This window comes from Haplochromis burtoni, unplaced genomic scaffold (assembly GCF_018398535.1).
Source record: "Haplochromis burtoni strain Fernald_Lab_line unplaced genomic scaffold, NCSU_Asbu1 Contig_277, whole genome shotgun sequence".
Lineage (NCBI taxonomy): Eukaryota > Metazoa > Chordata > Actinopteri > Cichliformes > Cichlidae > Haplochromis > Haplochromis burtoni.
The window spans coordinates 576,836-602,699 of NW_024582638.1; the positions used below are offsets into that span (position 1 = coordinate 576,836).

The following is a 25,864-nucleotide window of genomic DNA, read 5'->3' on the forward strand; positions in this document are numbered from 1 at the left end:
GGCACTCCGCAGCACGACAAGAGGGTGGAGTGGAAAGGATTCACTGTGGCTGCGTGTGTTGCGGACAGTGATGGCCGTTAAGAGGAGACACGCTAGGCTGAATGTGAAACTGGAAACCACTGGGGCACAGCTGACTACTAAAAGCCTCATTGTGAGAACTTCAGTTCTTTCCCACAGTCGAGGAATAGCTGGAGACAGCTGAAAGGTGAAATGAGACCCACTCCACTGCCAGACAATGCAGCATTCCTGATCAATAACAGCATAAGCCTGAACTTTACAGCTCTCGGTTCGCCGCTGCAGTTGCTACCAAATTCATCACAAACAATGAGGCGTAATGAATATTCAGTGAGCACTTGAGCTTCTAAATTCTTCAAAGATTTTCAAGTTAGGAGTTTGTTTTTTTAGGTCAACATAACAACCTGCCAACTCTGTCAGCTGTTCCCAAAGTAAAGTCAGTAAAATGTATTTCAACCTGCTGCATTTGAATAAAAACCCTCCCCGTACAGTGTTATCAGCCTTTGCCAGGTGGCTCCAGACCACCTTTGAGAGCAAAAACTGTGCCAAGTCTGATGCAGCGAGTCTTCTTAACCCAAGTTTCTGCCTGGCTGGATTTAAAAAAGGGAACTGGGTGTACTACCTGTTCACCCTGACCAGAGTGTCAAAACCACACATCATGCATAATTTGACAAGTCATCATAATAAAACTATTAAAGAGCCAGCAAATTCATGTAACTGCACGCTCCGGTCTGCATGAAAGCATTCAGTCTGACATCAGCGCCATTTTTGTATGCACTGAGACAAAGCCATTCCTATCAGCACTTGACTGTTTGTGTAACAGGTGTATTATTGAAAGAGCATTTGTAAAGAAAGCGTGTCAGTGAAATAAAAGCGACAGGCTTAAACTGACAAAAAAAAGGGCTAATAAAATTAATTGTGCTTTGATGTGTATGTGCCATTCTTAATTAGACAGTAACAATCAGAATGAGGTTGTTGACACCACTCAAAAATTCATTACATGTCAAAAAGCCCTTACCAGATACTGATAGATGCACGGGAGCAGCACCACATCAGTCAGAGTGAAGTACAGTCCCTCGGCAAACACATGCTCCAACGGAGGCAAATCTGCTGTCTTCACTTTCCTGATCTCAGAGTTCTCTCTGGTGGCTAAAGCTGGTACTGAATCCACAGACAGTTTGGCCAAAGCTGCTCTAAGCTCAAGTCCATCACAGGCCTGAGACGACTGTCCAGGCTCAGACTCGGAGTCCAGGTTCTCTTGGCTTTCAGCAGACTCTTCACGTCTCTGCTCCTGGAGTTTCCGCCTTCGTATTTTGTCATCGTTGTGGACTCTGACAGGCTCCGCGAGCCTTCGCTCAAGAGTGAGAATGGAGAGGGGCACCTGTTGATCATCATTTGCAGGATTCTGGAGATGTTCTTCAACAGCAGAGGGGATTTCAATTTCACACAATCTAGTCCACCGGCTCACCTAAGAGTGAGGAAAACATGGTGTTTGAGGTCTGTCCGTAAATGCACTCAAAATAAAAAGGCTGAAATACAAGTCCTTATCATAGCACTGTGCACAACTTGTGCAGTTGTCAGATATTTATTTGTAATTTAAAACACAAAAAACATAACTTTGCTACATATTTCCAAAACAAAAAAAAGGGGAAAAAAAGTTTTGGTGTCAGAATTTGTTTTTTTCCAGTTTTTGACTTTTTGGCAGTTCCTTTTGTCGTTGTTCCCTTTTGGATTGAAGAGTGAAAGGATCACAAGTGGAATATGTGTATATGTGAAATACATCTAGTTTACCACAGAGTGCTTTAAATTTCATTAGCCAACTGGGAACCACCATTTGCTCAAATCTATTATAAATAACCTTCTGGGACCCTGATGGGGAACAATAGACAGTCAAAGTTGTGAGGTATAAGAGCTTTCCTAGATCTGAAACCATGCAAACTTTAAAGCAAACTAAGAATTAGTTCATTATTTACTTATAATACTTTTTAAAAGTTGTTAATTGTGTGATTTCTAATGGTGATCTCTAAGATTTTGCATTTATTTGGTTTACTTGATTTTGTAGATTTGCAGATGGTCTTTATTTTTTGTTAACCGTCACTTTTTGTAATGACTGAGTTTTGGGGTTTTGTTCGCATTAAGTTGGTTCGGTTTTCCTTTCATTCAAAGATTTAATGGTTCTTTTTGATTTCAGCAAATCATTACTTATGGAGAGAGCATTACACTGCTTCACAACAGCTTTCAGTTTGTTCCTGAAGTCCCTAAATGGTCAATCAAAGCACTTTAAAAAGCATGCCTCATTCAGTCATTCACACAAGGTCTTTTTTTCAATGCGTTCTCTACCAAAGTGCTTTCTATCTAACATTCACACACATTCATATTCCAATTACTGCATCGGGAGAGTAACTTGGGGTTCAATTTCTTGCCTAAGGATACTTTGGTTTCAGCTAACTATAACTGATTTGTAACTGTGTGCTTACTTTTAGACATAGTTAACCTCCTAAAACCCGAACTCTTCCACAACATGCATTTTTAATTTCTTTTTGATATTTGGGCATATTGGGGCCCGATGAATGTAAAAACAAAGAATTACCAGATTTTTTTTTTTCAACCTTATCACTTGTTTATTTTCTTTTGTGCATTTTTGTAGTTTGCTTCCCTTTTTTCCACTAACCTCAGCGCAGGCTTTCAGACAAGTCTTCTTGAAACCCAGCAGAGCCAGTACATCATTTCTGGAGGGGTCAGCCTCGATGGTTTTGTTGATAATATGTCTAAGGACCACTGCCAGTCCTGCCCTGCAGAGCTGCCCAGTCTCATCCAAAACAGCAGGGAGGCGACAGTCCCTCACCAGCTGAGGCAGAGCCTCTGACTGAACATCAGAGGAGTCCAGATGCTCTGGCAGCTGACTTCTCAGAGACTCGGAGCTGCTGGGTTTCTTGAAGACCAGGTAAACTTTAAAAAACTTGCACTCGCAGTAAGAAAGGAGGAACAGGACGATGGAGGTGTGCAGGGGAAGGCGCGGCTCCTCGTTTTGAAAGCAAACTTCTAAATAGAGAGAGGGCTGCTGCTGGTTTTCGGGCTGTTGCTTCATTGTAAATAAAGTCAGCACTGCGGGGTGAAACACATGTGAAGGTTTAAAAAGTATCCTCGGTAAGATGTTCCGAGGTGGGGTTTGTAAATGGAAAAACAGCTGTATCTAACACGTTAAATGTCACTATGAGTGATACTTACAGCAGCAGTAGCTTCTATAAAACCACGTTGTTGTTATGGTGTGGGCTGCTTCTTCTTCTTCCCCTGTGCTAAAGCTACCACAGCTTCACCTGTTTTCTACTTACGAATAAACAACACACGATGTGTCACTGGAAAAATACATGTAAAACTGTATAATATATTATATGCCCGCTCCATAAAACTGGTTCTTTAAAAAAAAAATTAACTATTCAACGAAGAAGCCGTAATGTGAAATATTCTGGAGTAACACAAGTTGCTTCATAAGGTTCCGCGCTTATATCTTGCGGACATATTTGAGTGTTGCACAGGTTAGAGGAAACGGCTTCTTTGTAGGAAGTGTTGTTCTGCCGTCAGTTTCCCCATGAAATCGAAAAGACCGGATTGAGGAGAGACAAGCTTACGAGAAGCAGAGTGTGAGGTAAGGTATTCCAGTTTAACGATTTCATTCGTAAATCCTAATTTCCAACTGACAGCTTCGAGTAACGAGAACTTTTACCGTTGTGGTGCTATTATGGTCCCTTGTGTTGCTGCTAGTCCGGACTGAATACGTTACGCAGCAGTTACTCTTTTTTTTTTATTTGTGTGAACTTTTAAATATTACACCCGACAGACGGAATTGAGACATTTGGGACTCAATCTACAAACGTGAGAAGGAAGATAATAATAAATATTTGTTTTAACCCACAGAAAAAAAAAAGCACATGACGTATCACAAAACACAAACGCATGTCAATTACCTTGGAAGTCGGTGCTAACAAAAATGGTAAAAAAAAAAAGCGCAAAATATGATTTATTTTGGTTCTTAGCAAGGTAAAGCCGTTTAGCTATTACTAGCAGTACAGCATCGTATTTGTTTTATAATCTTAAAATGACCGTCGCAGCACATTCATGGGTAGAATCTGACCAGTGCTCTCTGCATGGCTTATTTAGCGAATCATAAATACACAAAAGTGACAGTACAGATTATACATTTTACAGTTTTACTGCTCTTTACGTTCACTGCCGCCATCTTGGATAGTTAACTCGGGGTTGATGGGTCTGTTCCGAGTGGGGAACCTGAGTTGAGGAGATGTTCCAGATTAACTGGAATCAACAGATTGACTGGGAACAAGGAAATTCAGATTTTCGACTTAATCTGGAACGCACCATTAATCCTAGTTTTCCCGGAGATCTGTCGTCTCCCCTTCAAGTGCCCTTCGTTTAGTAATAAAGATGTTTATTGTGACAGAGCTTTTACTCATGGGAAACAGTTTTCACTAAATATTTAAGTCTTACTAAAATATTGACTTATGCATAATTAATGTTAAGAGCACCAGAAATAGATGCATGATGTTTCAAGGAATTTAAAGAACATGTTACTTAAAGTGTTGTGAAAAGGTATTTGCCCCCTTCCTGAATTGTTCACATTTTTAGCACTTAAGTTTCTGTTCAAGAAACAAATTTTAACGATAACATAAATAAATATAAATATCTTATTGTTGAATCATTAACTCTGACCTTAACTGAGGCAAGTGAGACCTGCTGTTCTTTAGTTGTCGTTTTGGGTTCTTTTGTGACCTGGATGATTTTGGTAGGTCGGTCACTCCTGGGAGTGGCTCTCGCAGTGGTTCACTAGAGTCCCAATGCCTTAGAATTGGCTTTGTGACCCTTTCCAGATTGATAAATGTCTTTGACTTTGTTTCTCTGCTTTTTGTCACTTTCTTTAGATTGCAGTCTGGGGCTGATTGTTTTAGCCTACTTCACTTTGTTAAACAGGTTCTATTTAAGGGATTTCTTGATTTAACGTGTCTGACAGTAATCTGGTGGCAACTGCTTTTTCACATGGGGTCAGATCAATTTGGATAGCCTTTTTCCCTAATAAATGGGGGGGAAAAACCAACAATTTTTTTGCTCTTACTATCCTTTGTTGTCCTTAGTTTAACTAAACTTGTTTAACTGCACATGATTTACTCAGTAGAGGGATGTTATTTGTTCCCCGAAGCCCGAAAAACTGTATTTTCTGATCCTCAGTTTCCATCATGGCTGGACCTGTCAGTTTGGAGTTGGATCCCATCTTTCTAAAGGCACTGAGTTATTTACACTCCAAAAGTAAAGACTCAGCTGAGAAACTGAAAGCTCTCCTTGATGAATCCCTTGCAAGAGGAAGTGACTCATCATACCGTTCATTACAAAAAGTAAGAAACTGGAGACGTACATATTTATACAGTCTCTTTATGCTGTATCTCATTGTTGTTAAACCTTAATTTCCCTTTCTCAAACTAAAAGTTATTATTATTATTATTATTATTATTATCATCATTATTATTATTGTCATGTGTCCTCAGGACATAGAGGTATCAAAGGGGACTGTGTCAAAAATGACTTTAAGTAAGCAAGACTCCAAGTCTTCAAGTTCTTCATCTTCAAGTAGCAGCAGTGGAAGTAGTAAACCTGAGAAGAGCAAGAAAGACAGTGAGAAGAGACCATCTGAGAAGGTACTGTGTGAATTTTGCAAAACTACTAGAAAATCTCAACAACCTGGTAGTCCAACGCAAAAGGTGTTGCGTTGGACCATACAATCCTTCTTGTAAGGTGAAGTAGTGAAAAAAGAAAGAAAAGAAGGGAAAACATAAGTAAGTCAAGAACACTCTGCGATTTAAGCAGTCTTTTCTTCATATTTAACATTATTTAATCATTTTGCAGACACTTTTGATATTCTCTGAGGGTCGTAAACGTGCAGCTAAACGGCTAAAGAGCTTTTCAGGATGGAGAGATCAATAAGTCGTGACAGGCCAAGTCAAATAGCTGCTCTCACTCCAGCTTAGCAGCATGCCAGATGCCTAACATGAATCTTTCTTTAGTCGGCTGTGTCCTAGTCCTGTTTGGCTCCTGTGAATAAGTATTTGTTTTGGACCTTAAGCACGTGTACTCTCAGGCCAGACAGGCTACCAGGTCTTTTTAAATTTATTTTTAGTTCAGTGCATGGCTGTAGCGGGCAAATCAAAGGGAGCTTCTCTCCTTATACTGAGGGGGAAAAAAGGAATGAATAGATATTTTAGTAAAACAATGAACCTTTTTTTATGGTGAAAAGTGGAGGAGTAATCAATCAATCAATCAATCAAGGTAGAGAACCAGCTCAGAGTAGGTCAGAGCTGCTTACATGTTAAATAAATTTGAGTTCAGAAATTTCCTGCAAATCTGAGAAGCATACGTATGTACTATTACATAGAAGAGTACTAGTGTTACAGTGAAGTAGATGCAGTTTGAAAATGTTTGCCAGTGATGCCAACATGCCATGTCTAAAATGTGCTCTTTCTGTCTTCCTGAAAAAATAGATCAGGGTTGACTTGGGTGAGGTGGACCCCCCGAAAAAGCCTCGTTTGGAGAAACAGGAGAATCGCTCTTCTCCGATCACTGTGCAGACGAGCAAAGACCTGCTGCCAAACATAAATGATGATGAGACCAGCGCCGATGACTTCGCCATGGAAATGGGCCTGGCTTGTGTGGTTTGCAGGTACATGTTGAATATTTGTAGATATGGTAAATTTTTGAGTTGCTGTCCCAAGTTTTATTTTTTTTTAACCTTTTATTATCATATGCCGAGTAAAGAAACATGTTTTTTCTGTCCCAAAGTGAGCCAATGAAATTCTTGCTTTTCCTGTCCACAACAGATACCAACCTAAAAAAATCCACATACAAAATAGATAAATAGAATAAATGCTAATTAAAACAACAGCATATCAGAAATCCAGTAGGATTATAGCATATGAAAAAAAAATTGTACTTGGAACTTTTTCCACTTTTAATCATTGAGATTCATTTTACTCCATCGTCAACCTAAACAGGTAAATGTGTTAGCAAATTAATTATGTGTCCCTGCCATATGTCTTTACTTTCCTGCTGTTTTTATTCCTTAAGACAAATGACCGTGACCATGGGGAACCAGCTGGTCGAGTGCCAAGAATGCCATAACCTGTACCACCAGGACTGCCACAAGCCCCAGGTGACCGACAAAGAAGTCAATGACCCACGGCTTGTGTGGTACTGCGCCCGATGTACCAGGCAAATGAAGCGTATGGTGAGGAAAATAATTTATCTTCCAGTATCAGCTTTGTATTTGGATTCAGCGAGCTTGGTTTGTTTTTACCGTAAGTGAAAAGTTGTTTGTTTGTTTTTGTCCACAAGGCCCAGAAACCTCCACAGAAGCCGTCCCCTGCGTCTGCATCTTCAGCACCTGTTGTAAAAGACACACTAGTGAAAAAGACGGAGCTTAAACCCAAAACTGACACAGCCAGCACCTTCCAAGCTTTCAAAAGAACAGAAGTGAAGGTATGTGTTAACTCGTTATGGCGTCCATCGACGTGCATTGTTAATGTGAATGTTTATACACAGCCTTTGTGTCATCTCACGTTCTCCTCCTTCTCAGACAAGCAAAAGTTATGATTTCACATCCGTAAATTACTTGGGACTGCAAGGGAGAGAACAGCAGTTGCAGTCAGAGTGCAAAGCTGCTGTGAAAGGAAGTCTGCATAAATCCCCGCAGAGGAAAATGAGCAGAAAGTGTAAACTTATTTTCAAGGATCAGCGTCCCAGCACGGTGCCATTTCTCCAGAGGGAATGGGTTTAAAACTTTTCAGAGCGCTTTCACTTAATGGAGTTCACCAAAAAGTTATTTTGATAGCAAACATGATACCCTGTAGTCACAGATTTGATTATGTTAATACTTCTACCGTGAGGTGTAAGAGTTTTCATAGTTTGCAGCAAAAGTATTGCTCAGGCAAGCAGGACGCGGCGCGAGTAGCTGAGGAATCACATTTTTACTTGATATTTAAGAAACTGCAACTGCGCTGTATGTTGTTGTTTTTTTTCCTGCTTATAGGCTTTTATTTTTAATCAGATGCCGTAACAAAGCAGAGGCTGGTAATTTGATGCTTCTGCTTTGCAGTTCACAGACTGATGCAAAGAACCTTTTCTTGCATTTATAGGTCATTTTCATTTTTGTAATCATCTGTTCACCTTCTGCCTCCAGCAAACTTCTTTAATATATGTGCAGTCACATTATAATTGAGTACAAGAAGGTTGAAACCCACAAAAAGTGCCTGCAGAGATTATTGGTAATAAATTTACTAACGCACCAGTGACAACAACAATTTTATTTATATAGTACATTTCATTATATTAAAGCTCAGTGTGTTTAATACAGAAAAAGAAGACTTAACACCATAAATCAGTGAAAAATGCTTAAGAGAACCAAAAACAGAATAACGCATATTAACTGTAGGCCTGTGTGCAGAGAAAGGCTTTGAGTCCGTTTTTGAATCTGCACACAGATGTAATTGAACTTGAGTCAGCAGGCTGCTTGTTCCCAAGATTAGGACCACAATAATTGAAAGCACCTCAAGCGTACTTGGATCAGATTTTGGGAGCAGTTAAAAGATCACCCAGGAAGTTGATTCTGTTCATCTGGTTTTCAGTAGGAGAAACGTTTCTGTCACCCATCCAAGTGACTTCTTCGGTCTAAAGAGGTGACCTCTCTGTCACTCAACTCCCAGTGTTTTCATTGAGTTGCAATCAGGGTTCATTGCTCTGCCAACTTGTCTGGTGGTCAGCTCTGCCGCCAGCAGTCAAATAGCACAAGCTCCTGTCATGTCATTGTTACCAAACTGTTGGTCCCTTTTTAAAGCCTTGGGTGTCCTAGATAGATGAATGGTCTTTTGGAGTTAGTCAGATAAAGGCATTGTGACTTCTTCCCCAAATTTGTATTTTGAGGCACAGGACTATTCACAATAATCAGTCAGCTCTGACTGTTGGGAACCATAAACACAACCCTGCATGCATTTGGGCAACTAGTTTGTTTTTTTTTAACAGAGAAGCTCTTCCTGAATTGGGCCAAAGGTGCATTGATGTGACAAGAATAGGGGTGACCCAAGCACATCTATTAGACAATGAAGCCTTCAAGTCCTGTACAAAAGCATCAGTTAAAAATGTAGGGCCTCAGACTTAAAGGTACATTATGTAAAATCTCACCACTAGATATCAGTGGATTGTATTCAGCTGAATACTGTTTTCCTAACCCTCCTAATTCAAGTGCATAATCTTAGCTATGGTGGCCACTGAAGGACAAATGGGTTTTTTGAAAACTAAAGCTCCAAACTAGGTTCTTCAGGCCCAAGTGGGAGCAACAGGGACTTGTTCTCAAATAATAAAACATAAATGATAATAAAACAAAGGAATGATCCTTCATATCTTGAGAGATATGAAAGAGATAAAAAGAAAATCCAAGTAGTTAGTAGTTTGTTATTAGTCAGTATTACACTCTAATAATGACAGTAACCTTTTCCCTTGCAGCCACCAGCCACTTCAGCCAATCCCACCAGCAGCAGCTCCTCCTCCTCGGGCAGCGGTCTCACCGGCTGGGCTGCATTTGGCGCCAAAACGAGCCCATCTCTTCCTGCTAGCTCCAAACTAGGTTCCTCAGGCCCAAGTGGGAGCAGCAAGACCTTGACAACTCCTTCTGGACAAAAGCCTGTTGGGTTATCTGGGCTAGCTGGAGGAAAGTCGGGGCTTGGGAGTGCAAAGATATCTGGGAGCAGCAATGGAAACGGCTCCAGTCAGGCAAACCTGAAACCGCCTCCACCTCTGACTCTGGGTAAGCAGCCATTGAATAGGTCATCGAGCGGTGAAGGCCAAAGCAAAGGCAGCTCTTCGTCAGGGGCCGGCTCTCCTAACAGCTCCCAGACTGGAGGCAATGGAGGCAGTAACGGAGGAGGTAATGGAAACAATGGGAATGGGTCAAAGGCTGCACCTGGGGACAAACTACCTACAACCCAAGAGTCCCAGCTTAACGCCATGAAGCGGTTACAAATGGTGAAGAAGAAAGCAGCGCAGAAGAAACTGAAGAAGTGAGTGAGGACTGAGTGAAAGGAGGAAGAGTTGTGAGGAAAGGGGAAAATAAATGTTCAAAGAGGGCCGATTGAGTGCCAGAGCATTACGTTTCTATTTCAAGAGCAGTTGTACATCAAGTAACACCATTGAGTTAAATACTTGAATTTCACTTTGTTTAAATGCTGCTAGACTCGTGTGCCTCATCCTGTCCTTACAAATCTAACCAGTGAAAAAAGTGTCATGTCACTTTTTATCAGTTAGTGTCATTAAATATCCTGTTCTTACATACTCGCAGTAGCTTTGACTTTATTGTGACTGTCTCAATTCAGTCATTCAGTTTTATTGGGAGAAATAGAGAATGGAGAATAAACCAGAACAGCAATAACCACAGAGGCAGTTTTTATTCATAACGTTATCAACGACTTTGAACGTATTTCTTCATTTCAGGGCAAACGGTGAATAAAACTTCATATAAATCATTTCACATAAAACATATACTCTATCTATAAATCACGTCATATTTTTATATATAAAAATTTACTTCATTAATAAATCACTTCATTATTCATATGAACTCGACAACACTGAAGTATAAAAAGTGCTCAGCACAGTGCCCTGTGCTTTTATAATTCTCCACATTCATCACAGATCACTGGTCAAGCTCCATTAGTGAGCTCTCTTGTTATCTTCTGAAGGCCAAGCAGGTTCAACATCAACACTATGGTATGATAATAATATCTGTTGGGATGCTCGCCAAGCAGAAATGTAGCTTGGTTCAATTACATTTTGTTAAAACGGTAAACTGATGCTCAGAATTGGGTGTTTTAGGCGTAGGACATCCTGCCGAGGTAGTTGGCCGGGACGTATCCTTTTTGTCCGTTAGCCTCAGCCAACCACCACTCCTTGTTACCTCCCAGGTCACAGAATTGAAGGATGCGAACGTGCTGGTGCTCCTGCAGGGTCAGTTCCTGTTCGCATCGGGCTTGAAATGCATACACGGCGTAATACTGTGGAAACAGACCCAGTTTAGGTGTGAGCAAAGGCAGATGCAATTATCGCTTTTAAAATGTGTTAAAAGCAAAAAGCTAAGATTCAATCCAAAAACTTAAAACAAAAGGCATCATGAAGGAATATGTAGGCACTCCTGTTAATCCAGAAGGTGGCAGTGTTAAGCTTCCTGGCAAAACACAGCAGTAACACCAATACTGATTCTCACTCGCTGCGATCCATTAACCTATGTCAGTTTTTATTTATAATCTTTTATGTATTTCAAGACCTTTTAACTCGATGATGATCAGAGATGTATTTCAGTCAAAGGCCCCAAGGACGAACCCTACGAGTGCTGCTGAGTGACAGCAATCTCACCATGTAATGCTATTTTAAAAACAATTAAATTTAATGTCAGCAGACAGGGTGAAGCCATTAGACGTGATTTTAGAGTGACTCATCTTCTGCTGATCGAGTCTATATACCTGCGGACCTCGTTTACCTACGCGCTGCAATAACCCATAATTCACAGCTGTGGCTCGGGTAAACCATTAAAGTTATTATTGGCTGAGCCTTTTTTTTTTTTTTTTTTATCAGTTTTTTAAGGTCTATGTGATGTGTGTTTTGTTTTTGTTGTTGTTGTTTTATTTCTGACCTTGAATTTCAGTCTTCTTCTTCTTCTTCTTCTTCTTTTTTTTTCTCTAACTTCAGTGTATACAGCCACTCTGACCTTAACTGTTAGGTTATCCTCTATGGAGCTAAGTAGTGCGATATGTTAATATGACACTGTGAGAGCAGTACTGATCAGCTGGCAGACCACCACACACACCTGCTGAGCCTCCGAGTCCACTGTGTCCTCCGTGTCCTCAGTGCTCTCCAGCTCCCCCTGCAGGCCCGAGAGAATTGAGCAACTGTCAGTGGCGCTGAGCTTGAAGCTGCGCAGGCTGCTGCTGCCGCTTCCTGACACGAACAGACTCAGGTCATCAAAGTCCTCATCCACCGTAGCAGGTGGCTGCTGCTGGGGCTGCTCTTTGGCCATCTGGCCTGCCCGCTGCGAGTCCCTCAGAGGGTTGTACTGCTTCAGGAAGGTGGAGTAGACATAGCCTTGCATACCTGACAAGGGACACAGAGATAGTTTGTCAGGTTCACTAAAATTAAGCTTCTTTTTTTTTTTTTTTTTTTTTTTTTTTTTTAATTAAAGCTTAAAAAAAAAGCTTAATCTCTCTTTAAATGTAGCCCTGCAGATTATTATGGATGTTATAGAAAAATATCAATATGGCATCTTCTGCCAGAAACTTAATCTTTTAAAGCCACTGTTATTTTTTTCATTTGTCTTTCATTCATATTTTTTGATTGGCACAAGAAAATAATCCATTCAAATCACAATGGGATCAAAGCAGCAATCTTAGAGATGTATGACAGTGAGTGTTAAGGGGCTTCATCCAGAGGCCACAGAGCACTTGCTTACACAAGTCTCGAATCCAGTTCCAGTGAGTTACTGAAGAGTGTGTAAATATGAGGCCCGCATATTCATAGTGTTGATATCAACAGAAGGAAGAACAACAACTTCCTGGGAATGCTTGTTATCCCTGAGGAAAAGACAAGCCTGTGAAGAATGTACTTTACGCCAAGAAACATACACACACTATTTTTTTCTAGTGTTCTTAAAAAAGAACTTGTTATTTCAGAGTACAAAGATGAGCACCAGTGATATCTCTTCATCCTTGTCTCTGAATCCCCAGGGGAAAAGTCTTTGTACTCTAAGTAACACTGCATACAACTGCGTACAGCAGTTTGTTCCAAGCAAGATGCTGGGATCTCAGGTGCCTCTATGAGACGCAAAGCAGAGATAGAGACAAGCTATGGAGCCGGCATTGTTGTGAGGCAACGATCTCCAGAGGCAACCAGCAACCATGACATCACAGGAGCTCCTGGGACAAATTCTCATCTGCTGACTTATCAAGGCCAGAAAGTAAAGTTTGGTGTGAGTGTTTTCACAGAGAAAAATGCATTAGATAAAACCTGTGGCACCCATACTTGCAGATGATCCAGTGTGATAACTTAATCCACGGTGTGTGTCTTACTAACAGTACTACACGCGCACACACACACACTTGCCTCCAGTGTGTACCAGCCAGCGGCTGCTGCTGCCCATCGGATCTGTGTCCTCAATCAGAGCTACCAGCTCTCCCTCCAGCAGGCTCAGGTCCTGCTCCTGGCAGCCATTGCACTTCCTCTTCAGCTGGTACAGTCGGTTCACTGGGTATTCTGCCAGCAGCCAGGCACGCTGTTCCTCGGTCTGATGCTGCACCTCCGGCACCTGAAGGACAGCACAACACAAAGAAGTGTTGCTGTAAATATTTGAAGCGGGTATGTGGTGTGCAGGTTTACGTAGGAGTGTTAGGTAACAGTACACAAGGGTAATCTAGGGAGGGTGAATGGTAATATGATCCTGGAGCTAGGACGTTCAAACACATCTATTCACGTGCTCAAGAAAAAGAGCCTTCTAATATAGGTGCAGATGTTTTAGTGTATATGCGTATGCAGACCAATGAGCATGCCAATATACAGTACTGTGCAAAAGTCTTGAGCCTCCACAGTGTTTTACTGATGGCTGTATCTCTCTCATGACCTCCTCTGTACGTATTGTAAAATTTGGATACTTCCCCCAATAAGACTAATTGTTACAGATTTTCAGCCCAATTCTTATGTAATTTAGAATACCTCAGCCTTTTTTCCCTGTTTCCCTTCTGTAAGAATGGCTTCTTGGCATCCATTTCTTAAGGACATGACTTTCACTGACTTAGTTTTTTAGTCCTGTCACTTCTTCTATTGTATTCTATTTGTTTAATTTCCTCAAGTTTTTGGGGATACAGTGCACACCATCCCAAGATATGCCAAGTTTTGGGCTAATAGTTTTTGGAAATCACCTTGTTGGTGCAAAAATACCATTTTATGCCTGTAAAACTGTGCTACATTTGACAATTTCATAGAGTTGGCTAAAGAAATGGGAACTAATGATGTGTTTTTGTGAAAGGCTGCTAATAAAAAAGTGCCAAAACATAACATTTAGATCTGGTAACAGACACAACGCTGGTGCATCCTTTTACTTGTTTTGTTTTTTATGCTTGAATGATGCAAAGTTCAGTCTTTGCTGAGTAAACATGCAAAAAATAAAAGATCAGGTACAAGAACTACACTCAAATTGAAATAGCAGGGAAAAAGGGAAAAAGCAGCCAATGCCCAAAGAAAACCTTTGAAAGACCGTAAGAAGCCTGGAGAACTTTTGCTCAAGAGCACTTTAAAAAGAAGAAAGTCTGGTCTTCTGAAGCAAATTATAGAGAAATGATGGTTGGGTCAACACACTTGCAAAATCCTGCAAATGAGACTGATGCCTGTCTCCTGAATCAAGTACTTAGCTTCATCATAGCCTGGGATCTGTGATGCGTATAACTGAGCATTTATGCCTTGCGACTGATTTTGTCAGAGTTTGGAAAAACAAAGGTCTTTTTGAATTTTCTCAAAACTGAAGACTATGTGGCACATTTGTTTTAACCTGTGATCAGTGACGAATGGAAAAATCCTCAGACCAGAGGTTTTAAAATCACACACTTGAGGCTTTACGTAAAGGTGAGATTAGTCTGTTCAGCTTTCTTACCGCAGTTTTCCTGTCTCGTTTTTCAAAGCTGACTTTTCGCTCCATTAACTTCTGTGCATTGTCCTTGACAAAAGTCAGATTATTCAGCTCATCCATGATGCTGTTCTGGACCTCAGCAATGTTTGACAGCGGAGGCTGAAAAGGCAAACATAACACAGGTTAGCTTTATTGTTCTTTTATTTAAAAAAAAAACCTTTAAAGTCTTCCAAATGGGATATTTGTAGATGTATCCTTACTGGTAGCTGGTGCACTGATGGAGCACCCATCAGTGCATTATTCATCAGCCCTCTAAGTAGCGCCACTAGAAACACCACACTGTTAGTCAGGATAGTGTATGCAGCTGTGTTGAACCTCTGCAGTTCTTCCACTAGCAAAGCATTGAGAGCTTCGTAGTCTCTCTTGGCTGGACCTGGTGGGTCTTCTGATGCCGGTGAAAGAGAGGAAGAAGTGGTGGAAGAAGAGGATGAAAAAGAGGAAGAGCGCTCCAGGCGACTGCAGTAATCTAGTAATTTGTCATAGCGTTTTTGGATGAGCTTCTGAGGGGCTGTGAACATGCCGTGCAGAGAGGAGAGGGGGGTGAGCACCAAGTGCTCCAAATTGTCTCTCTGGGGGAAAAACATGGCAAAAGGAAAGAAATGAAGATTAGTTTGTGTAGCTCATAACATACTTATTTAATTTGTACATATAAACAGTTTTGTTTTGTGAGCATCTCCTTAAAAATAAAAAGAGAGAGATCTTTTTGCAAAATCTTTTTCTATGACGCATCTTTGAGGCCCAGCAGTTTTCTCAAAGTGGAGATGAAGAGTGTACTTTGACACTGGCACAGAATATCATGCAGTGATACAAATATAAAAGCAAACTGGAAACATTTTTGCACTGAAGGACAACAAATAGCACACTTACAAAGACCTTATAGGGATCATAGCCATTGTCGTGGACCAAACCATTGCCATCATTTTTGTTTGAATCCTTGACTATGTTCTTCACATCCTGCACACTCTGAACAGCTACAGACACCATCTCCTGCAGGAAACATGGAAAAACAAACCTTAAAATAAGCCAAATTATATATTATGCATATTTTGTAAAAGAAAATGGTCAAACATGTACTTACCTGAGTGTACTGCAGGTAACATTGAACGTTTTTGACCAGTTGCCTCGCAGCTTTCTCTAAACTCCTGAAAAGCTTCTCCTCTCTGTCAAACACTTCATCTCTCACCTACGGAAATAACACATCACTTACACATAAACATACTAATAGCCAATTATTCTTCTGTATAGCTCATATTAGCTATAAAGAGTGGAGAATGAACTGGAAAAAGTTTGCTGTCACTTTGTTTTACCTGTGTATCAGCACCCGCGAGGATTTTGAGATAACCGGCAAACCTGTCTCCCTTCTTCCTGATGGAGTGGATGTTAAACTTGTTTAATTTTCCCCTCAGTGTGCCGTCATCCTCCAACCTCTTGTACTTCATAACTGAGAATCAACAAAAAGCCAGGGAACAGGTCTGATCAGATTTGGTATAGATATATTTGGTATGGATCGTGTATAAAACACACATACACAAAATAAATCTGCAGTTTTGCTAAAGCCGTTCATATAGATGCATTTTTTTACAAACAGACATTATGAATAAAAATTGCCTCACGTATGTCAGTGTGAATGAAATCTCACCTATGTCCTTGCGTCTTTTAAATTCATTGATGTTAATATTTATGATCTTGGCAGCTGTGAATGCCTCCTGCGTCGGCTGATAGTCGGTGTGGTCTTCAGGCGTGGCGTGCCACAGCTCCCCAAGAAGCAATGGGTACTTCATGATCCTCTGAACGGGTTTGATGAGCAGTGAACCCATATCCAACAAATTAGGTTTCCCTCTGTGCAAATGTGCATAATAGCCAATAATCAGCTATCAAAGCTAACGTAATAACAAAAAATACATAGTGCAAAAATTTTGCCAGTAACTACACTTACTCTTTATCATAGATTTTCCTGAAAGGAAAAGAAAGAAGATTACAAACAGAAAAGGATAATTTTTGGAATACATAATAATAAACATAAAAAAAATAATAAAGGTGAAAATCGTTTAGAGAAAGTGGCTTAACTTACTTCAGTGCTAATACACATGTGGTAAAATGTTGCTTGATTTCTTCATCTTTCTCATAGGATTTGAGGGATGCGTTAGCCTCATCATGATGGTAACAGTAAATCTTAAATACATCTTCTAAAGCTGCCTTTGCCTGGATAAATACGTCTCCTTTAAATTAAAATGGGAGACAACATGTTTCATTTACTACTGATGTGACCAGCAACAATCGCCAAAGACAAAACTGCTTCAGTCAGACAGCTTGTCAGTCACTCAGAAACTAGACTAGCGTTACCTATGACAACGGCTTCTGGATCAGGGTCAGCCATGGCCTCGTGCAGTCTGTGAAGGAGTGCTGCAGAGACCTCACACACCGTCTCCATGTTGGTGAACAGTCGATCCACATCCACAACCTGCAACCCAGCAGACTCAAAATGTACAAGTGCATTTTCTACCCACACGTCAGTTAAACTGAGTATTGTTAAACCAAAGGTTGATGTTATTTAAATGACCAGGCTTTGCTTTGTTTTGACATTTAAGCAGAGATTCATGACCTTCTATTAAATGCTCAGCGTATAGTTTAAAAATTTGAACTGAGGTTTACATTGGCACTGATTTTCATTGTTGTTGTCACATACACCAGACAGGTTTTTCGGTATACCTTGCTAATATCCCCTTTAGCCTTAATAATGTGTTTTATTCTTTTTGGCGTAGATTCTACAAGGTGCTGGAAACATTCATAATGACATGACAATGATCATAAGATGGATGCACTGTTGTCATAAATTGGTAGACACTGAGGTAGGTTGTGGTGTTTAAACAATGCTCAACTGGTAGTAAGGAGGAGCCCAAAGTGAGCCAAAGTATTTCCCCCACACTGATATCACAACCACCAACCTGAACCACTGAAACAATGCAGGATATATCCATGCTTTCATGTTATTTACACCTAATTCTTACTCTATCATCTGAATATCGCAGCAGAAATTGACACTCATTTCGTCTATTGAAAATTGTTTTAGTTGACACCCAGTGTGGTCTTCTGATGCTGCAGCCCATTTGCTCTAAGGTTGAATGCGCTGTGCATTCAGAGATGCTCTTCTTGGTTGTAATGAGTGGTTATGTGAGTTATCGATGCGTTCCAGTCAGCTGAGAGCAGACTGGCCATTCTCTGGCCATGTTATTTACTCAAAACTGCTGTTCACTGAAAATATTTTGTTTTTGGGACAAGTCTAAGTTAACCCTAGAGATGGTTGTGTGGGGAAATCCCAATAGATCAGCAGTTTTTGAATTACTCAGACCAGGCCTGCTACTGGCACCAACAACCACGCCACAATCAAAGTCTCTTAAATCACTTTTCTTCTCTATTCTGATTCTCCATATCTCATGTCTAAACACACTGAATTCCTGCCATTTGATTGGCTGATTAGCTATATGCCTGAGCAAGGACTTAAACAGGTGTGCCTAACAAAGCGTCCAATGAGCGTATATGGATATCTGTCAGCGGTAAGGTTACAAGAGATTTTAGTGAGGATCGTGAAAAGCACCTACCATGAGATTTCGCAGAGGCTGCACCACTTCTCTGATGCACAGCTCCAGGTCAGTGAGGAAGTCCTTTTCAGTCTGAACAAGTTCCTGAATGACTTTTGCCCTGCGCTTCATCTTCCTCGCACGCAACTCCTCTGGGTCAACGGCCGGAGATGGGATTGGGGACAGACCACGTGGTGTCATTTTCTCTAAAAGTAAGACAGTCAAACGTTAAAATTTCGAAAGGTTTTTATTTGACATCACAATTGTAGCATCTGTCCTAATGAGTCACACAGATTATACAACATTAATTAGCTAATTTTATATGTTTTCTACCATTTTAAGCCATCTATGTGACATTTTCTAAAATCTGGGTAAATACCCTGGCGCCATAAGCTGTGCGATGCTTTGAAAAAACTGTAACACATCCTCTTGATGCCTAAGCAGCATTCTTTATTTCACAGTGATCTAATTATTTTGACTTGAATGCCAAGAGACTTCACTTAACATGCCAGTCAGGCTGACTTCTCCTTTTTTTTTAACTGCTCTGCTGCCTAATCAGTCTGTGGCTGCTCTGTGCTTTGCATGGCAGGCAGGAGTGTCTGCTCAGGGAAGAGGGATGCTTCCTTGCTGCCTAATCGACACCACACACTGCTTCCTCCTCTGCTGCGAGAGCACGATGAAGAAGAGGGGGGTGGGGGGGGGGAGAGACAGGAAGCTGCAAGACCTGTGTCAGGTTGCAAAACTAATCGTGCCACTGATGTAATCCTACAGCGTGCTCAGCTGCCAGTCTCCATGTGGGTGTGTGTGTGTGTGTGTGGGGGGGGGGGGGGGGCGGGTAGTTATGAGTACACACTTACAAATACACCAACACACACATCAGCACTGATTCACATGTTTTTGATGAACAAACACACACACAGTCACGCATGCACATTTAAACAAATGTATTCCGTCAGCCTCAGGTTATGCATTACACACACAAGAGTAAACACTGCAAACTCTAAAAAGTTGAAGTTCATCTTAGTGTACAAATATTACCAAGAGCTTCTTGTATTTTTTTTTTGGGGGGGGGGGGGGGGGGGGGGCATCCAAGGAACCATTTGCAAAAGATGACTACATCTATATATCAGCAGCTTGAGTAACATGGCCATTGCCTGCTGGTGCAGACTGAAGATGACGAAACAGATGCCCTTTATTGAAGCTACGCAGAATGCATCTTGTGTTTCTGGCCGGTACTTGCTCTCTTATGAATGGGAGCAGTGTTCAGAATGGTGAGTGACTCCAGAGATCTGCTGCGTACAGTTTCACCTTGCTTCCCAGCCTTGTGAAACTGTAAAATGAATCTGCAGTGGTTAGTCATGATTTATTTGACTGATTTTTTTTGCCAATTCAACAAGAGCTTCACACAATTCCTTCAGTTATATTCCTTCAGTGACATAAGAGTCACTGAAGGAATATAATTAATTGGAATACAATGTTCTTCCTTCCTAAAATACTTTAAGTATTTTATAGTATTTTACTATATTTTAACATGTGATTAAAATGTGGTTGTCTTTGTGAAGGCTCTACTTGCACAGTAACTATACTGAAACCACCTCACCTGGTCATTACACGGTATAGCATATCTATATATATAACTATATAACTATATATATAACTATATATATATATATAAAACTATATATATATATATAACTATATATATATATATAACTATATATACTATATATATAGTTATATATGTATAGATTATATATAGTCATAAATAGATATTTTCCTGCCACTGTAAAAGGTTTTAATGAGTTAAATGAATCCCGGTTCCTTTCCAGAGCTTTGAACTGAACACTCGTCTGTCTCATTCAAACTTGACCTTGAAAGGTTCCCTCCACAGAGTTTAAAAAAAAAAAACATGGATCAAGAATAGGCGGGACATTTCAACTTATCCTTCTGCCGGCATTATGTTTGGTGAGGTATGGTTACTAGGATCGGAGTTCTCATGAAAGCAAATACAGGGCGTTTTTAAACTGCTCCGTCCAGTGAAAGGGATCCAATAGAGTGGACAGGAAAGAATGAAGGCCACAGTGTATCACGTATCACCATCAAGAAAAATGACATGACAGACTTATCCGCATAGCACAGGCCCCTGTGGCAATCAGTGGGAAGGAGAAATACTTTGGACACAATAAATTAAATTGTTTTTTAAATGCCTGAAGTTATTTGAAAGTTAGAAAACAGGCGAGAAAGACTTCAGAAACTACAAACAAATAGGTAGTTTTATCTGTTCCATTACTGTCCTGTGGCGTTTTTTGCTGGTAAATCATTGTTGGAAGTATTTTATTTAGTTGCGGTAAATAATTAGACATATTGATGTCATTGTTGCCATGGCTCTATGGCTTGACCAACCTGTCTGGCAAGCATATGAGAAGAGACTTTCTAGCAGCAAGTCATATGTTTCCTCTTTCAGTGAAGTCATCGTTCTGTCAATATTTGCATTGGTGTAAATATGTAATGCTGCTGGTTTCCCTGAGGGTGAAGTCAAAAGGCGTGGGTAAGTAGTTTACTCAAAACATCACAGTGTTTTTTGTACAACTCAGCCTGCCATGATGCAGGTTCTGAAAGTAGAAAGTACAAAGGGATGAAGAGTGGTTATGTTTCATATAAACTTAACATCTTCTGAAAAGACAAAAGTGTGTGTGTGTGTGTGTGTGTGTGTGTGTGTGTGTGTGTGTGTGTGTGTGTGTGTGTGTGTGTGTGAAAGGTGTTGTTATCCACAAAACACCAAGATGGAACTAGGTTAGACTGCACTATTAGACACAGTTATTTGAACCACGGTGCAGTCATGTTGTCATGTGATGAGCATTGTTCAATGAAAAAGAAGACAAAGAACAAGTGGCACAGGAAAGCCTACATACTTACCTAATCTTTCATATCAACCCCCTGCTGATGATTGATGTCATCGGCAGGGAGCATTCCCAGGCACTGACTGCACTTTAAGGACAGGGGAATCCAGTTTTACTTACTACTATGTGTTAGAATGAAAAGACTGTGTCAGCAGTAGTAATGAGGCAACACACAGCTGAATTGACAATTGTTTCTCACAGCTCATTTCCTATTGCAGCTGGCTTATGCCTCCCATGGCTTTTGGTTTAAATGCTACGGCCACTGTGATCAAAACTAAGACCCAACATTTTAAATTAAAAAAAAAAAGATCCAAAGTCCCTGCCATCGCACAACACTGGCCTTGTTTACAAGCTGGCCTGGAACAATTTTAAGCCACTCCTCTGTGCCTGAGTTTGGAGCACACTTTGCATATGTGGCTTCATCCCTGTGGGAGTATCGCCTGCTCAACACATATTAACACAACAGGTTCAGGGTGCAGAGCGGCCCACACTTTTGTGTGTGTGTGTGTGTGTGTGGGTCGTGTGTGGTGTGGTGTGTGATGGTGTCGTTGTGGTGTGTAGCCACTGTATGTAAGTTGTGTGTGTGTGTGTGTGTGTGTGTGTGTGATCACTATTTGCCCGAAAGCCATCGATGCTGCTCCTACAGCCCGTCTACATTCAGATCTATTTGTCTGAACTTCTCCCACACAGCATTTTATCACCATGTTTGAAATGCAGAGACTTTTCAGAAGGACAGTTGCGCGTATAAGTTGTTGCCATAGTTTTGATCCCTGAGGGACATCATTAGTTGCTGTACCTTTAAGTTTGGCGCTGTACTCTGTCTTGTCAGACTGACTCCTCCTCACCAGCGTCCCCAGGTTGATGTCACCTTTGTCCGTGTCATCAGCTACGATTGTGTCCGTCTTTCTCCTCTCCAGGTAACGCAGGAACACAGGCCGGTTCCTCCTTTTAATCACTTTCTCCTTTTCCTTTTCCTTCTCACTTCCACCGCCCTCCTTGGGATCCATCGTGAGGCTTTGCTATTAGACTAAAATCAAAAAAAGGCAAGGAAAGAAAGAGACACAAGGAAACAGAGCGAAAAAAAATAAACAAACAAACAAAAAAGCTAGAGCCTGGGAAGTACAACAGGTGTACTGTTCCCTGTGCACTGGCCACCAGCTCTGCACAGGTAATGTAGCTCCTCCTTGTGTCTACCTGTCATTGGAGCTGTGTGGCCACACCTCTTTGCTGCTGTTCTGTGTTTCTGCCCTTAAGGCATTCAAATCCATCCCGGAAGAGAAAGTGATAAACTAGAATCTGTCTCTCCTTAAGGGTAAAGACAGAAAAATAATGGCTAGCTGAGGTCTTTTTAATGACTTATCCTCGTCTAAGAGCCTTAGGGTTAGGTGTCATATGTTGATAAGGAATAAGTCATACATGTGACCCCCGCCCCACACACACACACACACACACACACACACTATAAATCACAAACTGAGTTTTATATTTTTGCAATAATGTGATACAGGTCCTAATACAACATTTTAAGGATTTTACATCTGTGTGCCCTTTAACCACAGCAAATAGGAAAGGTATTGACAAGTCAAGTTATACATTAACTAACTACTGTTACATGCAGGACGTGGATCAGTAGATAAATTTCACATGGGTTTTTAGAAACATACGTCAGCAACACATGCTTAGATGATCACAGTGTTCCTTGTGAAAACAGTGAGTGTGTTTCCTCCCCACTGAAGGAGAGACAATAGACTCCCATTGTCTGTTTGTTTAAAACACCTATTCATCTTTTATTGACACAGACCTGTTTGACATCTTCTAAAGCATGCGTTCATAATCCTGATGAGAAATTGACAACAGTGTGTTTTTTGTAAGTGTCTGATATTATTCATCAGCAGAAAAATCTATTTGAATGTTTGGAGGGGAAAGAGAGTCTGAGCGTGTTTAACCATTTTAATATGTAGCAAAAGAGAGTTTTCAGCCTGAGACTCTCTGATCTTCACTCCTCCACCAATCAGACAACTAGCCTCTGGCAGACATACTGCATTGTCAGCCTGGGACGACCATTCATTAATTCTTTGCTCCATTAACCCCAACATATCTCCTGATGTTGGAAGGAAGGCATGGATTTCTTCTTGTCAACAACCTGTTTCTCTGGCTGTGCCTTCTACCTAGAAGTTAACCCTTTCTTCTTCCACAGCTGATGCTTGAGTGGACTTTTTATTGCCCTGACATCCTATCTCCATGTTTCTGTCAGCCTCTGGCCAGCTTCCCTGCCAGGTGGAATACTTTGTTTCTAGTCATAGAGCCTACAGCTACTTTTCCATATTTCTCTTACTAATATGTTGCTCAATTCCACTAGACCGATGAATATTAATAAAAGCGTGGAGACATGTAGACACATCTTCCTCATCTCCAGCAAAACTAACAATTGCTGTACATGCATACATAGTATTTAGTTCAGTTCAATTCAGGATTATTTATTGTATATAGCACCAAATCACAACCGCAATCTCCTCAATGTGTTTTATACTGTAAGTTAAAGACCCTACAATATTCTGGAGAAAATCCCAACCATAAAGCGACACCCTGTGAGCGAACACTTTGGAATTTCCCATACATATTTTCCTTATTTGAATACACCCATGCATATGCATGCACACACACAGTTTTTTCTAGGAAGGTTGGGCGGTGCTTTGGTGAGACATCACATCCAAATAAGATACCCTACCACGAACTGATATAATGTGAGTTAACTCAGATAAAACTATTTCCATAATCCTGGGTTGCAGACAGCAAACAAATGTGATCTGCTTGGGCCTACAAAACACAGCAAGACTCACTGTACTCTTATTTTTTTCTTTTTTTTAACGCTCTGGTATTTTGCTGGGATCTTTCTCTTGAAAGGTGATATATAAATAACATATTCCTTACTTACTACAACATTGCAAATATGAGATTGGACCCACTTTTTCCCTCATACCTGACTTTATTGTGACACAGATTTGACAAGTTTATGCAGATGAGCCAGCTGGTCTTCCATGATGACAATATCCCGTGCCACCACATTCCAAAAGTGTGCTAATGAATTGAGATCTTGTGACTATAGAAGCCATTTGAGTACGGTGAACTCAGTAACATGTTCAACTAGTCTGGGTTGATTTGATCTTTGTGACACTGCGTCTTATCATGCTGGAAGATGGGTACACTGTGGACATAAAAGTACAGAAATGGCCAGCAACAGTACTCAGGTAAGCTGTGGCTTTAAACTCAGTTGGTGGCAAATGCTAGGCCCAAAGTGTGTCTAGAAAATATCCCCCACACCATTACACCGCCAACAAAAACCTGAACCACTCATACAAGCAAAGATGGGCTATTTGGCATTTATGTTGTCTACACTTGATTTCTTCTGTAACATTTGGTAGGGTCAGAATTTAGACTCATCAGACCAGGAAACATTTTTTTCCCAATCATCCGATTTTGGTGTGCTTGTTCAATTCTACCATCACTCCTGTTCTTAGTTGATAGGATGGGAACCCAGTGTAGTTCTGCTGCTGTAGCACACGAGGTTCAACGTCTTGTGCATACACTAGCTGTAACAAGTGATGACTATTTGAGTTATTGCTGCCTTGAGCTCAAAGCAGTCCGGCCATTCTTCTCTGACCTCTGGCATCAACAAGACATTTTTGCCACTGGATATTTTCTCTTTTTTTAGACTAGTTTCTAAAAACCTAGGGATGATTTTCTGGGAAAATCACAGTAGATCAGTAGTTTCTGAAATATTCAGACCAGCCCATCTGGCACCAACAACAATGCCACATTCAAAGTCACTTAAATAACCTTTCTTCCTCATTCAGATACTCAGTTTTAACTTCAACTGGTCACCTTGATGATATCTGCACACCTAAATACATTTAGTTGCTGCCATTGAGTTAGCAGATTAAATATTTGCATTAATTAAGAACTGAATAGGTGTACCTAATGAAGTGGCTGGTAAGTGTATACATGTGCTTTACAAGACTAACAATAAAACTCTGTCTTGTGTGAAATGATGAACACCAGAATCTTTTGTACTCAGTAATGTTGTCAGTAAATTAATACTAAATAAACTCAATCTGTCTACATCAATTTGATATATAATTGTATTATACTTCATTTTCTGTTTTTTTTTATTATTATTATTTTTAACTAAACCTTGTTTCACTGATATCAGTTTCAGATACATCTGTCTTACGCACCCTGCCTTACAAATATGACCTAGCAAATGATCCAATGAAATGATCTAGCAAAGTCAAATGTCAAGTGTTAAACACAAATGATTTCCCAGTGGTTTCCATTGGGATAAAGGCAAACCCTGTTCAGTGTTTTTCATAACCCCTTATACTTAGACCTGTGAACATTGGGTGACTCACAAAAATTATTTCCTTCTCTGTCAAACAGAGAAAGAAGCACAGGGCTGAACGTAGTCAAACACACATCAGAGCACAGAGTCTTATGTAACCAAGCGGACTTGATAAAGTAAACCATATCAAACACTGTAAACAAATGTCCAAGTGTGTAAACAAAGTTATCGTCTGTAAGCTGAACTGCTTCGCTCTAAG

General features: G+C 40.6%; 3 protein-coding genes across 5 annotated transcripts in view; 1 reads left to right on the forward strand and 2 right to left on the reverse strand.

Moving 5' to 3' along the window:
- The window catches only part of gstcd (glutathione S-transferase, C-terminal domain containing), a 42,969-nt gene extending 39,495 nt beyond the window's left edge, over positions 1-3,474 (reverse strand). Inside the window, exons 1-3 of the mRNA XM_042227706.1 lie at positions 3,244-3,474; positions 2,687-3,120; positions 1,034-1,483 (exon numbers count right to left, since the gene is read on the reverse strand). Coding sequence (XP_042083640.1) covers positions 1,034-1,483; positions 2,687-3,103 — 867 coding nt within the window. The 5' untranslated portion in view covers positions 3,104-3,120; positions 3,244-3,474. The remainder of the gene's footprint in view (positions 1-1,033; positions 1,484-2,686; positions 3,121-3,243) is intronic.
- Positions 2,935-10,393, forward strand: ints12 (integrator complex subunit 12). Of its 2 annotated transcripts, none has more exons than XM_042227705.1 (7): positions 2,935-2,959; positions 5,254-5,417; positions 5,568-5,717; positions 6,558-6,736; positions 7,141-7,300; positions 7,408-7,551; positions 9,571-10,393. In XM_042227705.1, the coding sequence occupies exons 2-7, from the start codon at positions 5,262-5,264 to the stop codon at positions 10,126-10,128; spliced, it is 1,347 nt and encodes a 448-aa protein (XP_042083639.1). In that variant the 5' UTR covers positions 2,935-2,959; positions 5,254-5,261; the 3' UTR covers positions 10,129-10,393. The 2 variants fall into 2 exon arrangements, with proteins under 2 accessions (XP_042083639.1, XP_005940080.1); XM_005940018.3 differs by lacking the exon at positions 2,935-2,959 and adding an exon at positions 3,530-3,661.
- A 538-nt stretch (positions 10,394-10,931) lies between these two features.
- On the reverse strand, positions 10,932-22,443 carry arhgef38 (Rho guanine nucleotide exchange factor (GEF) 38). 2 transcript variants are annotated; one of them, XM_042227703.1, is made up of 14 exons: positions 22,063-22,442; positions 18,388-18,572; positions 17,132-17,249; positions 16,860-17,007; positions 16,725-16,742; positions 16,428-16,627; positions 16,096-16,229; positions 15,867-15,971; positions 15,656-15,775; positions 14,989-15,357; positions 14,753-14,887; positions 13,213-13,414; positions 11,924-12,207; positions 10,932-11,114 (listed from the first exon to the last, which is right to left on the reverse strand). In XM_042227703.1, the coding sequence occupies exons 1-14, from the start codon at positions 22,271-22,273 to the stop codon at positions 10,932-10,934; spliced, it is 2,412 nt and encodes an 803-aa protein (XP_042083637.1). In that variant the 5' UTR covers positions 22,274-22,442. The 2 variants fall into 2 exon arrangements, with proteins under 2 accessions (XP_042083637.1, XP_042083638.1); XM_042227704.1 differs by lacking the exons at positions 10,932-11,114; positions 11,924-12,207; positions 13,213-13,414; ... (5 more) ...; positions 16,428-16,627; positions 16,725-16,742 and having other exon boundaries at positions 16,856-17,007; positions 22,063-22,443.
- Between the last annotated feature and the right edge of the window lie 3,421 nt (positions 22,444-25,864).

Bases quoted from the DNA above. Each gene is read 5' to 3' on its own strand.
- ints12 (XM_042227705.1), top strand. From the start codon at position 5,262: ATGGCTGGACCTGTCAGTTTGGAGTTGGATCCCATCTTTCTAAAGGCA. The intron at 5,418-5,567 runs GTAAGAAACTGG...ATGTGTCCTCAG, and splicing joins CATACCGTTCATTACAAAAA to GACATAGAGGTATCAAAGGG. The intron at 6,737-7,140 runs GTACATGTTGAA...TTATTCCTTAAG, and splicing joins CTGGCTTGTGTGGTTTGCAG to ACAAATGACCGTGACCATGG.
- arhgef38 (XM_042227703.1), bottom strand. From the start codon at position 22,273: ATGGATCCCAAGGAGGGCGGTGGAAGTGAGAAGGAAAAGGAAAAGGAG. The intron at 17,008-17,131 runs GTAACGCTAGTC...TTTAATTTAAAG, and splicing joins TCCAGAAGCCGTTGTCATAG to GAGACGTATTTATCCAGGCA. The intron at 12,208-13,212 runs GCAAGTGTGTGT...GTCCCTTGTCAG, and splicing joins CTGGCTGGTACACACTGGAG to GTATGCAAGGCTATGTCTAC.